Source organism: Bacillus rossius, chromosome 5 (assembly GCF_032445375.1).
Source record: "Bacillus rossius redtenbacheri isolate Brsri chromosome 5, Brsri_v3, whole genome shotgun sequence".
NCBI classification, from domain to species: domain Eukaryota; kingdom Metazoa; phylum Arthropoda; class Insecta; order Phasmatodea; family Bacillidae; genus Bacillus; species Bacillus rossius.
In genome coordinates, this window is record NC_086333.1 from 6,091,003 (window position 1) to 6,103,018 (window position 12,016).

The window sequence follows — 12,016 nt, forward strand, 5'->3', positions numbered from 1 at the left end:
CCAGCGAGGTGTGTGGAACGAGTGACTGGGGAATAGACATTGCTTTAAGCGTAATTAATTATTTGCCATTTTAGAATATTCTTGTAAGTGACATAAGTAGTGGCCATCAATAAAACTGTGTGTGAAATAAAATCTATTAATTGGGCTATCCTTTAGGAACCCGCAGTAAATCGCAACAATATTTTAACAAGTACCTAACATGATAAATAATAGCTTTTAACATGAATTATACTTTTTTTTTGGTTAGTACAATTCAAATTCAACTGAACAGTTCATTCCTTCTATTATTCTGCCCATCATTAATACACAAAAATATTTACACTGTCAACACCCAGACTCTCAATCACACAACACCCAAAATATCTCTGGTTCCCTGCCAAGTCCCTTATTTTGATTTTGCAGTGTGTCTCCTCTAACGGCCTCTACAGTCCACATGCACTGTCACCTCGGCCAAGGTGTACAGTGAGTTAACTACACATTGTTAAGACTTGCCTTTCAACAACCTGGCTTTGCATAATTAGCCCTTGACTGTACAGATGCACAGCTAGAAGTAGTTAAAACTAACCTTTCAGCAACCTGGCTTGGCACACTCGGCCCGGCATGCCTGTTCTGAACACGCACACCTTGCTGTTGCAGCCGGCATACAGCCTCTCGCCCGACGCGTCGAAGGCCACGCTGAACGCCGGGTCCAGCTCGTCCAGGCTGCGACAAGCACATGCACATGTCCCATGCACGGTGCCATAGTCACGCATCTATGTTTCTATGGATTATTAGAGCAAAACATGACATAAACCCCAGAGGAATAATTGTTGTGTTACATAATGATGAATTACAACTAAACCAAATTAACAAGCCAATAAATGCAATGAAAAAAAAGTAATTAGAGTAACAAAACTTTATTCTATACAATGTGAAATTCTATCCAGAAAGTAAGAATACATTTAATAGTTAGTATAGTTAGTATAGATAGTAATCTTATGTTAGATAAAAATGGCTTTGTTATATATCCCTATAATCCAGTTTCACAAGGAAAAGTACTAGGTATACATCTGGCTTTCAAAAAAGCATGTTGATTTTATTGATTCGTATTCATAATAATGGAATGAATGTATTTCCGTTAATTTTGTTGGTTGTACTTCATTGTTTTTGTTTGGTGTGCCGTACGTGAGCACAGACCCAAACCTCCATGTATACTCACTGGTTGAACACGCTGTAGGTACACCTCAGCTCTCCCGTGAACGCATCCCAAAGATGGATCGGACTGAACTGACTGCTGCTCACCAGGCTGCAAACAAGGCAACTATCTCATTCTCAACCATGGATCAAAACCACACATATTTACGAGTTCATATTGTATGCTTATTAAAATGTAGAGTCTACATTAATAAGCACTGAACATTCATTACTTAAGATCATTGTTAATTATGTTATCCCCTCAGCAGGATAGCACTGTCATTTGTTCGTTCAGCTGGTGAAGGATAGTCCAACCCTCTAAAACGTACGGAAAATGTACGGTGAAGGATTTAACCCAGCATGTTCGGGTCTACGATCATGTCGGGTAAGCGATTTTTACCAAATCATCCACCATCAATACCAAATTTGTACACAGTGTTGTGGTATCTAAAACCAGTTGTAATAAGCTGCTCTATAACAATAATGTTACTGTTTAATAAAGTCTGATATATTATTTTGTGTCCATTAAAAAGGTCCGATTTCACCCAAACAAATTTTTTTACACAAGCAGCTCAATTGGTGCCAGATCACAGAATGTATCAAACCAAAAAAATAAGAAGCACTACTGTAATAAGGAGAAGTATTCTGAAAGCAAAATTCTTTGTTGGGATTTGTACACTATATGGGCAGCATGTAACTTCAACAACGAATCAAAAACAGAAGGCGGGTGGTGTCCCTACCAGTGGATCCATGCAGTCAGTTGACAAGTCCCTTGACGGATGATACTTATGTTATAACATGCTGTTTCAGTGACAGTGAAAATAAGTTAAGCCTCACAGAAGGAATGCAATTCTCGGTTCAGCTCAGTTTTACAAAAAAGCTTAATTTTTTATCCTTTTTTTTGAGGGCACATAAATGTTTACCAAAGTATGCCAGTTGGCTGAGCTACTTACTACGCAAAAAATTGTCACTATTTCATTTTTTTATCCTAAAACTTAAACAATTATGTAAATATGAATTAAAAAGTGGAAATTAAATTTATTAAATTTTCATGTGTAAAATAAATTTGAAATTTTACCTTTTCAACTACCAGTAAAGAACAGTTACCTAAACTACTAACACGGCTTTCTAAAGTCATAGTGAATATAAAAACTATTGCAGAAAATAAGGCAAGTAATAAAAATAAAATAAATGTTTTTCTAAGCTTATTTTTTCAGGCATTAAATGTTTTATCCAATTTACTGAGTAAAATTTGTTACAATTAAGTCAGATTAGCACATGTCTGCATTATCATTTTGAAATTTTTTTTAAATGAGCCATCTTTTAAAATTATTTGCCATGTTAGTCTAGTAAATTTTACAGTATAAAATGTCAAAGTTATGGGATAAAAAATGTTTGTTGCACAGATTGTGCAAATTAGTTTTCTCCAATAGTACTTACTATGTTTGATTTTATTTTGAACAGTTATCAATAGGAGGGTTATTCAAGATTGTGTACCAAAATTATAATAGTAATATCTGGAAATTTGAGGTTATAGTATCTAATAATTTGGTGTAGGATGGAGATACTGAAACTTATTAAAAAAAATTTGTATTTTTCAAAAACTATGACATTATTTTAATTTTGTATTTTTGATCAAGAACCATTATTCATTGGCCTAACAACTGTTTTCAGCTTGACAAGTTTCTAGAACAAACCTGTATGTGTGAAGTGCTTAGTTTCAAAATAATAATGGTTAACTGAATTTACTGATATTCATAATTAGATATATATTATAAAAAGGCATGAATGTGTTGGGGAAATGAGAGCACTACTAAAAAAAACCACAGACTCAGTGCAACATCCACATTTCCCACTTGTGAAAAACCTAGTTTGATAGCCTACTGCCAGGAAACTAACCCAGACTGCTTCATGGGAGAGGATGGCACGATGGACAGATGAACAGTGAGACAGTGCAAGGCTGGAAGAAGGTCCTGAACAACCTCTATCACAACTGATGGTTTGCTCAATGATATTGAAGAACACACAATTTGGGTACCTGTAATAAGCATTTTGTGACAATTTCCACAAGTCACAGTCCATAACATACATCATTAACAGTATCAACTGACAAATGTAGGTGCCTTCCATGCTGATACAGGTAAGAACGAGCAATGAAAGCATTAACATTTTTGACTTTAAATTATATTTAATTCAATCATTATACTTTTAACATCATGGCATTACATGTCTTGGCCGCCTATTGTATTCTATGCAGTAACAGTTGTGTTTAGGGAGAAACTCGTTTCCTTGACTTCATCAGAGATGAAATTGGAGCAGCAATGTAATGTTATTGGTGGAGTAATAGGGATACCTTCTGAAAACTCAATAGCTCACGACAATGTCCGCGCAGGTGAAATCTTTGGACAGATCTAAGATACCTATATATTCTACTAAGTGTAGACGTACCAACAGGAGAGAGGGTTCCAAGACGACATGAGAGGGTACCAGCAGTAGTCGTAAACCAGTCGGCCCTCCTGTATCCTGAGGACGGACCTGATCTCCGGCAGTGTTTGGTTGGAACCCCATGACTCCTGACAGTGGAGCTCTTGGGGCAGATCAAATATACGCAGCACATTATCATCACTGTTGCTCAGTATACAGGTCCCATCGGGTGCCCTGAAAAACCACATCCAATATTTGGGGGACACCACTGAATGAATATGATTCTGAAAATTTTTCGATAATCACCAAAAAAATACATTACCACTTGAGGTAGGTTGACTTCCATGCTACAAGGACTTAAATTTGCAACTGACAGTCAGGTAATTTTCTAGAGAAAGTGCTCATCTATAAAATTAAACTTCAGAAAATTGTATATTTGGACACTACTTGTCCCGAAAAATGCAGTCAAGTATTTAAACTTTCGCTAACATAAATTTAATGACTGGTTAAACCAATTAACAGTATGTATTACTAATGTAGCTAACATAACCTAACCAACTGTTTAAACAATTTTACAGTATTTTTAATGTAGCAAACCTAACTTAACACATAGGAGACTGCTAGTACTCAAAAAATATTTTATATTTCTGCATAATTTGAAAGTCAATTTGACATTTTAAATCAAATATTTTATTTATTATTTGTTACTAATAGATACAAGTAGGAGGAATTTACAAAAAAAAAATGAAAATAGAGTAACATGCAAGAAGCACCAAAAAGATTTATTGAAAAATTAGGAATTGATTTCTGCAACATTAAACATAGGCGTAAGTATGTCTATTTAATAAATATTCAAAAATTAGGATTATAATTGGTAAATAAAAATATTCTGTTTTTAAGTTTATAATCTAAATCTAAATCTAATCTAATCTAATCGAAATATATATATATATAAAATGCTTTGTTAGTACGTAAATACACAGTTTTCTCAATCACCACCATCCCCAATCAACTTCCCATTGGGGTGGTAAATACCCCTTGGTCTCCAGGTGGTAGTAAGGAGTTTAGTCGCGGTGGGTGGTTTTGGGTAGTTGTGGGTGGCGAAAATGTTAAAACATATATTTCTGTCCTTTTCTAACGCATGAGGACTTCTGAAAAGATTTCAAAACTTTCTTGAATGATCTAGAAAGTTCAAAAATGTGTAAAACAGTTATAATTGATCTGGAATGTTCTAGAAAGTTCTAGAAATATCTGGAACGATCTAGAAAATTTTATAATGAGTGCAAACTATTATAATCAATATAGAATGTTTGAGAAAGTTCTACAAATTTCTGGCTTCATCTAGAAAGTTCCCAAATGTCCAAAACTGTTATTATCAAGTTAGAATGTTCGAGAACGTTCTAGAAATTTCCCGAATGATCTGGAAAGTTCCAAAATGAGTGCAATTTATTATGATCAATTTAGAATGTTCGAGAAAGTTCTAGAAAATTCCTAAATGTGTGCAATTTATTATAAACTATTTAAAATGTTCGATAAAGTTCTAAATATTTCTAGAATGATCTGAAAATTATAAAATGAGTTCAATCTAAATCTTATATATAAAATTCTCGTGTCACAGTGTTATTTACCATACTCCTCCGAAACAGCTTCACTTATTTTTATGAAATTTTGTATGCACATTCAGTAAGTCTGATAATCGGCTACTATCTATTTTTCATACCCCTAAGTGATAAGGGTTGTCCACCCCTAACATTTTTTTTTATTTTTTGGAGAATTTATTTTTTTATAATGTGGCATTAAAAAATACATACAACCCTAAATTTTCACCCTTCTATCACCATCCCCTAATTTTTAATAGAATTTTATATTTTTCAACCCCGGTCGATAGCTGATCAACTAACACTTGATCAACCTTCCCCGCCAGGGTCTACCCGTGTCACTTCTCACCCCGTAAACAGCACGGAGTAAGGATGAGACCGAAGCCGGTCTCCTGTTTCTCACACAATAAGCCTTCTCTCACTCCCTCAACAGTTTTCGGTCATTATTATTGTTTATGCATCAAGCGTAGTAGTAACGTTTACAATTATAATTTTACTATCTCAGTGTAACTCTTATATTAACTATATTCTCACGTAAATTTACTATTAATTTGCTGGACTATAATTATTTATTCATATTTTATTAATAATTAATAAAATTATTAATTTTGAGTGTATTTCGCACCATTAGTTAATTAAGTGATTTATATAACCTCAAAAGTACTCAACACGTGTCACGAGCTCCCACCAACAACGACTTTTGTTTTGTAAGTATAAATTATTCTTATAAATTTATTATAAAATCAATAAATTTTTTTATTTATATCGAAAATATATTGTTGGAAATGGTCAAATAAATTTGGTGAAAGTTAGATTTTTATTATAATTGGGTAAAAATTTTTTTATTAATTAATAAGAGCTGTAACTTCCACAGAGGAGCACACATCGAGTCCCTGTAATATTTTAAAAAAACTTCCAGAGATTCTCTATGAACTATATAAGGTTCGAAGCCTGTATATTGTACCGTTTAGATTTTATGAATTTTTGATTTTGTATACTTCTATTGTGCTCAGCCTGTATCTAAGAGATAGAGATAGTGGGAGGTATATATGTAGATATAAAGAGATAAATAGAGATAGATACATATATATGTATATGTATATATGTATATGTATATATGTATATGTATGTATATATATGTATATGTAAATATATGTGTATATATAGAGGTAGATAAAGATAAATATATATTTAGAGAGATGGATAGATTATTTGTATAAGTGTAACTACGTACTTCAAACATATTACAAAACAAAACTGAATGCGGCATTGTAATGCATGCCGAGCATTAGCTAGACAATAGAATCTTTTCAATATTATTCAGCTTTTTCTATAGTGCTTTATAGAGTCTAGATTACATACAGACCACCAATTTTTAGATATATTCAGGTAAATAACTATACACTGGCAGAACAACGTCTGTCGGGATCTGAAAGTTGATACGCCCCTCGTGCCCTAAGATTATATTATTTTAATTTAATAAAAAAAAGGCCTAGGAAACAGCTGGGCAAAATTATAGAGAAAAAAACAAGCATTACAAGAGGGGGCACGAGGTGGAGAACAAGACAATTTTATACTCCCTGCACACAAGCAACTTGAGAGCTAGTGGATTGTTTAAATAAATAAAGGTAAATGATAAATAAACACTACATAAGTAGCTTCGTCTATAGGTTTCCCTGGTTTATTTAAATATGTTTTGTTTTGGCTATGTTTTTATTTCACAATAAGAGATATTAGCAAGTAACAAAAAGGAGGGCCGACCCGAAATTATTAAATCATGTTATACTATACATTTAACAATAAAAAAAAATGGCATTTCATAGCGGGTTAGGTTTGTTCACTCATTACTATTACAATTTCACATATTTTTAATTGATAAGTTCGTTAAGGCACTGTTCGCTGGTCTTCGTTTAAATAATTTGTGTCGTTGCTTGTAGGGGGAAGTTATATGTTAAATATCGCCCGGGGCTTCAAGTTGGACATCTGGCTGGGAGGAAGCTCTTCTTAGAGAGAAATGAAGCTGGAGGTACAGGACAACATGATGGGTGCAATTTCGGCGCCCAAATGTTGGACCCTGTCTGAAACACAAACCAAATTCCAAACGAATTAGACCTGCTTCCAGACAGCCAAACACAGTCGGCGCGAAAAGGCCAAGAAACGGGAATTCGGGGAGGAAAAATAGACCGAAGTAACTCACCAAACAGGGTGTAGCTCCAGGGCTCAGGAGATGTCTTGCGCCGACATCAGAATGGCGCGGACCGAGAATTGCGCGGATGACGCGGCAGAAAAATTCAATAAGTAAAATTAAAAAAATTAATAAAATTTAAACTATGACATGACTTGTTCTAATCGTTCTTACTGACTGGCTACTACTGAAATTTAGCTGGGATCACATCCCTTAACACAGCTGACTACATATCTTATTCCCACGATTTCACCGTTGCCGCGAAAAGCCTCTTAACACAGAGGACGCCGAGAAGATGTGGTCAGTAGCCGGAGTCAGAGTACTAAGTGCCGCCGTGGCGGACAAAACTCCTAATTAAAACGGGCGGTAGGCCCTAGGGACAAAAGAGAGGGAAGGTTCGGCTCTGGGCCGAAAATGTCCGAAGGTGACCAAGTGGTCGTTAAGCACGACTTCAGTTGTTTGCGCCGAAGAGAAACTGCCGCTCTCTCTACCGGCGGGCACAGAAAGCAACAAACAATCGACTTCTACAGGTCGCGAGGAGGAAGCATAGGTGCTTATGGCGCCACGGAGCTGCTCTCTAGCGGCGTAAAGGGGAACTGAGGAGGTGAGCTGAACCGCCACCAGGTGTCACGGGCATTGGCTCTGCTCGCTGGCGACCAGGGCCGAAGTTACTTATTCTGTCACTAGGTGTCGTGGAGGGCTCTGGAGGGCAAGGGCGAATGTCCTTCGAGTAGGCCACTCCCTTGGCGAGTTCACGTCAATTCAATGGTCCTGGGCTAAATTCTTAGAATCAAGGAGGGGGGGAAGGTGGAGTAAGGGGGGGGGGGGGGGCAGAAAACTCAACCAGGCTGGGAACGAGCCTCCTAGCCGTGACATTCGAGGAGTGAACCTAAGACTTATGCGTGACGGGAAAGGCTATGGTAAGCTCGTCTCTGAGAAATGGTAACAACTCGTCCAGAGCTGCTGTATGCAGTTTTGGTCACGCAGGGAAATAATGTTTCGGGCCGAGAACGTGACGGCAAGCGGGAGAAATATCAACCGGGCTGCCAAAGACTTCATTAGACTGCAAAAGATCAGATAGGTCCCTGAGAAAAGGTGCTTCAGGCTACCGGCACAAAGTTTAACTGCGTACAGTACACCAGCCTAATAAAGTGTAAATCACCCCTTTGTAACTAAATTATATAGAAAATAAAATTTCACAAAATAATTTAAAATTATAATGACAAATTTAAAAAAAAAAAATGTGCCAAAATAAAATGCCTAATTTCCGGCACAAAGTGATATAAATTATTTAGCACACTTGACATTAAAATTAAGAAGACAATTACTAACTACATCTGATTTCGAAAAAGGTCCCCTTCACCCTGTGTTCAGCCCGGGCAACGACGGGTATTGCAGCTAGTTGATACACAAAATATTTCTCAAACTTATAGAATTTTCATGGCTTAAGAAAAAGCTTTGCCAGGATAATTACTTTCTTAAATTTTACACAATGGTAATTGTTCGACATCATGTATCCAAATTTATCCCTAGATCCTGATAGCATGATCCATAATACATTGATCCTGTGGTATATGATGCTTGCTGTTTAAAGTCAGTATGTTGAAAGATCCTGGTCAAACATAAACTCAAATATTAAGTACTTTAAATTATAACAATATAAAGATATTACGTCAGGTAATGTGGTTTTTCTTTTTGTATTCAACTTACAATCATAATTCATTGTTATATCACAAATTTTTGTCATCTCCACATCACAAGTTTTTGTAATATCCAATATATTTTGAGGTACTAAATTAAAACAGCAAGCATCGTGCACCACAGTATCATTTTATAAAGGATCATGCCATCAGGATCAAGGGATCAACTTCAATACGTGATGCGGAACTTTTACCAGAAATTTTGCATGAGCCTACTAAAAAACTGTTCAAACAATTTTACAATATTTTATATACAGCTAACCTAACATAATTATTCTAAATAGTTCACTACTTAAAATATCGGTAATTCTAAATGAGACCACTTTTCAGGAAAAAAAAAATTAAATCCCAACATGTTTTTGTTTATTTCTTACATGATTTTTAATCATTTCCTAACAGGTTGTTTTGATACTTCAAGTAGTTTAGGTATTACCAGTAGTTTACCATTTTAACGTGTGGTTAGATAGATTTTGAATTCTACTATTTTTCCGCTACAATTTTTTTAAAAATTACTAAATGCATTTAATAACTTTCTAAGATGTTTTCTAATCATTCTGTAAAAGTGCATACATTTGAACAAATGGTTTACCCAAATAACCATTTCAAGGAGAAGTTAGATTAAGGCAGCCACATGTGAATAGTGTGGGGTTAATGGTTGGTTTAAAATGATTTATTAATGTAACTATTACCTGTATAAATGCAAATATAGTGACATAAATTTATATTGTGCTTCAATAGCATAGCCGAGACTGCTTTTAAAAAGACAGTGACTTTGATGTCAGTACATTATGGCCAGGACCAAGACTTTTCTAACCTAATTTGTTAGCGAATAGTGAATATTGAAAAACATTGTACATAATCACTTGAAATGAAACACTAATTAGGGTGGAAAATGGTCTTGGCCTCGGCCTAACGTACAATCACTTTCATGTTTAAAACAGACCACAGGATCAACTTGCTGCTAGCATTAAGAGGGCAGCAGGCGGCAAGCACAATCAGGACAGTCTCCAGTGGAAAACAGTCTTCGGATACACTATAAAAGCACAACTTTTTAATCCATTTTAATGATTTCTACATGTCAAGTTCTTTCAATATATGAATATGGCTACACCAAATTATTAAAAATAAAACAAATAACTCAATAAAACCATCCCAAACTACTGCTGACAGTAACTGTTATGTAGCTGGCGAAGGTGCTGCGTAGAGCAACGAGGTGAGTGATGGATATGTAGACAAGGGAAAGGCAATGTCTGTCCGAGATGACCGAGTTGGGGTGAGAAGTACGTCAGACGAGGAGGAGGGTGGAAAGGTTAAGGTGATAAAGGGGACATCTGAGAACTAGGGTGCACAGAGATGTGCACAGAGGGTGAAAGCCCCTGAGGGAGGCATGCCTTCCTTGTGAGGCCGGGGAGGATGTGGAATGGTGGGGGTGGCAAATGCAATGGATCTGAGATGACTGAAAGGGAGGAAGTGAGGGGGAGAGTGAAGGAAAAGGCAGGACTCCTTGAAACCAGGTGAAAGCCCAATTGTGAGTTTAAATCAATAAAACCTAACAACTAGTTATAATGGTAAACTAATTGAAGTATCACAACAGCCTCTTAGGAAATTATTCAAAATCTGTTAGGAACTAAAAGAAAAGCATTTTGAGAATTTCAATAAAGTGGCTTTTTCAGAATTAAGCTGGACTCGCAATGATCCGTCGCATCCATCCATCACCGTCCATCAGCCATCCACCTGTCTGTCAACAAGCCAAGCGATTCACTACTATCCGCAAATCCATAAAATTTATTTGGTAATTTTCTTAAGTTGCTGCTTTTCCATGAATAAATTATAAATGCCAAGAAAACTTTTTTTTGGACATTAAAGACGTTCCTCTATTTACCCTGAATTCAGACTGCATTTAAAAAAATACCTGTTTATAGGTTACATTACAAAATCTGAGCACTGATACTGCTTCCGTTATTTATTGCTTTCCTGTGCGGGTCTGTGAATTTGTTTACGAGAACTTTAGTCTAAATAGGAATATGTTAATCAAAGTAGTTAATATACAAGTGTATTGCAATTATAAAAATTTTTTAATGTTTCTATTAAAGATATTCCTCTTTTTACCCTGTAAACAGTGTTTCTTAATTCTTAACTGGTTCCTGAGAAATTACATTTGATAGCCTATGCAGTCGAACGGCCGCTGTTATGTTGTATTTTACGTTGCCAATCCTGTGGTTTTCCATACATAAGAATGTGTATATTTTTGATTTGGATATTGTAACGTAAATAATAACTTTAAAAAAAATTACATGAGAGTCTAATGTGCATCCAAACCAGATCTTTTTAGTAGTACAGAGGTGCTGTTACATGTGATTGCACATAACCTGACGTATAAAAGAAATTATTATGTTTGATACAGGCAATGACAATACATTTTACACAAGATATTGCGTGCTCTCGCACATATGTAACAAGTCGACACTTTGCGTCCCCGTACTGCTAAAACAAATCTCTGTCAAGGGTTGACGCTGGGTTTGGATGCACAGTAGGGACTCCCGTAAAAATTTTTTTTAAATTATTTACGTACATTGCATTACAATATCCAAATCAAAAATTTATAGACTACATTCTAATGTATGGAAAACCACAGGATCTGCAAAGCAATTAAAGCACTACATGGCTATGGCCACTTCACTGCATAGGCTATCAAAAGTTACTTTCTCAGAAACCAGTAAAAATATTGCAATGTTGTATACAGAGTAAATAGAGAAACGTCTTTAGTGTTTGAAAAAAAGGTATTTCCCAAATTTTATTTTATTTACGGAAAAAGCCGCAATGCAAACAAATTACTACACTTTTCAATTTTAATGCTGCCAATAGACTATAAATCTCAAATACTGGTGAAAATTTATCTTGTATAGGTAGGTAGATATATTATATTGACAACCATG

General features: G+C 35.6%; 1 protein-coding gene across 4 annotated transcripts in view; it reads right to left on the reverse strand.

The window, feature by feature from the left end:
• The window catches only part of LOC134531567 (telomerase Cajal body protein 1), a 67,723-nt gene that overhangs the window by 53,413 nt on the left and 2,294 nt on the right, over positions 1–12,016 (reverse strand). For 2 of the 4 annotated variants that reach the window (XM_063367274.1, XM_063367277.1), the window contains exons 2-4: positions 3,622–3,831; positions 1,199–1,285; positions 566–702 (exon numbers count right to left, since the gene is read on the reverse strand). In XM_063367274.1, the coding sequence (XP_063223344.1) occupies positions 566–702; positions 1,199–1,285; positions 3,622–3,831 (434 nt within the window). The remainder of the gene's footprint in view (positions 1–565; positions 703–1,198; positions 1,286–3,621; positions 3,832–12,016) is intronic. The other 2 variants (XM_063367275.1, XM_063367276.1) reach the window with 2 other exon arrangements.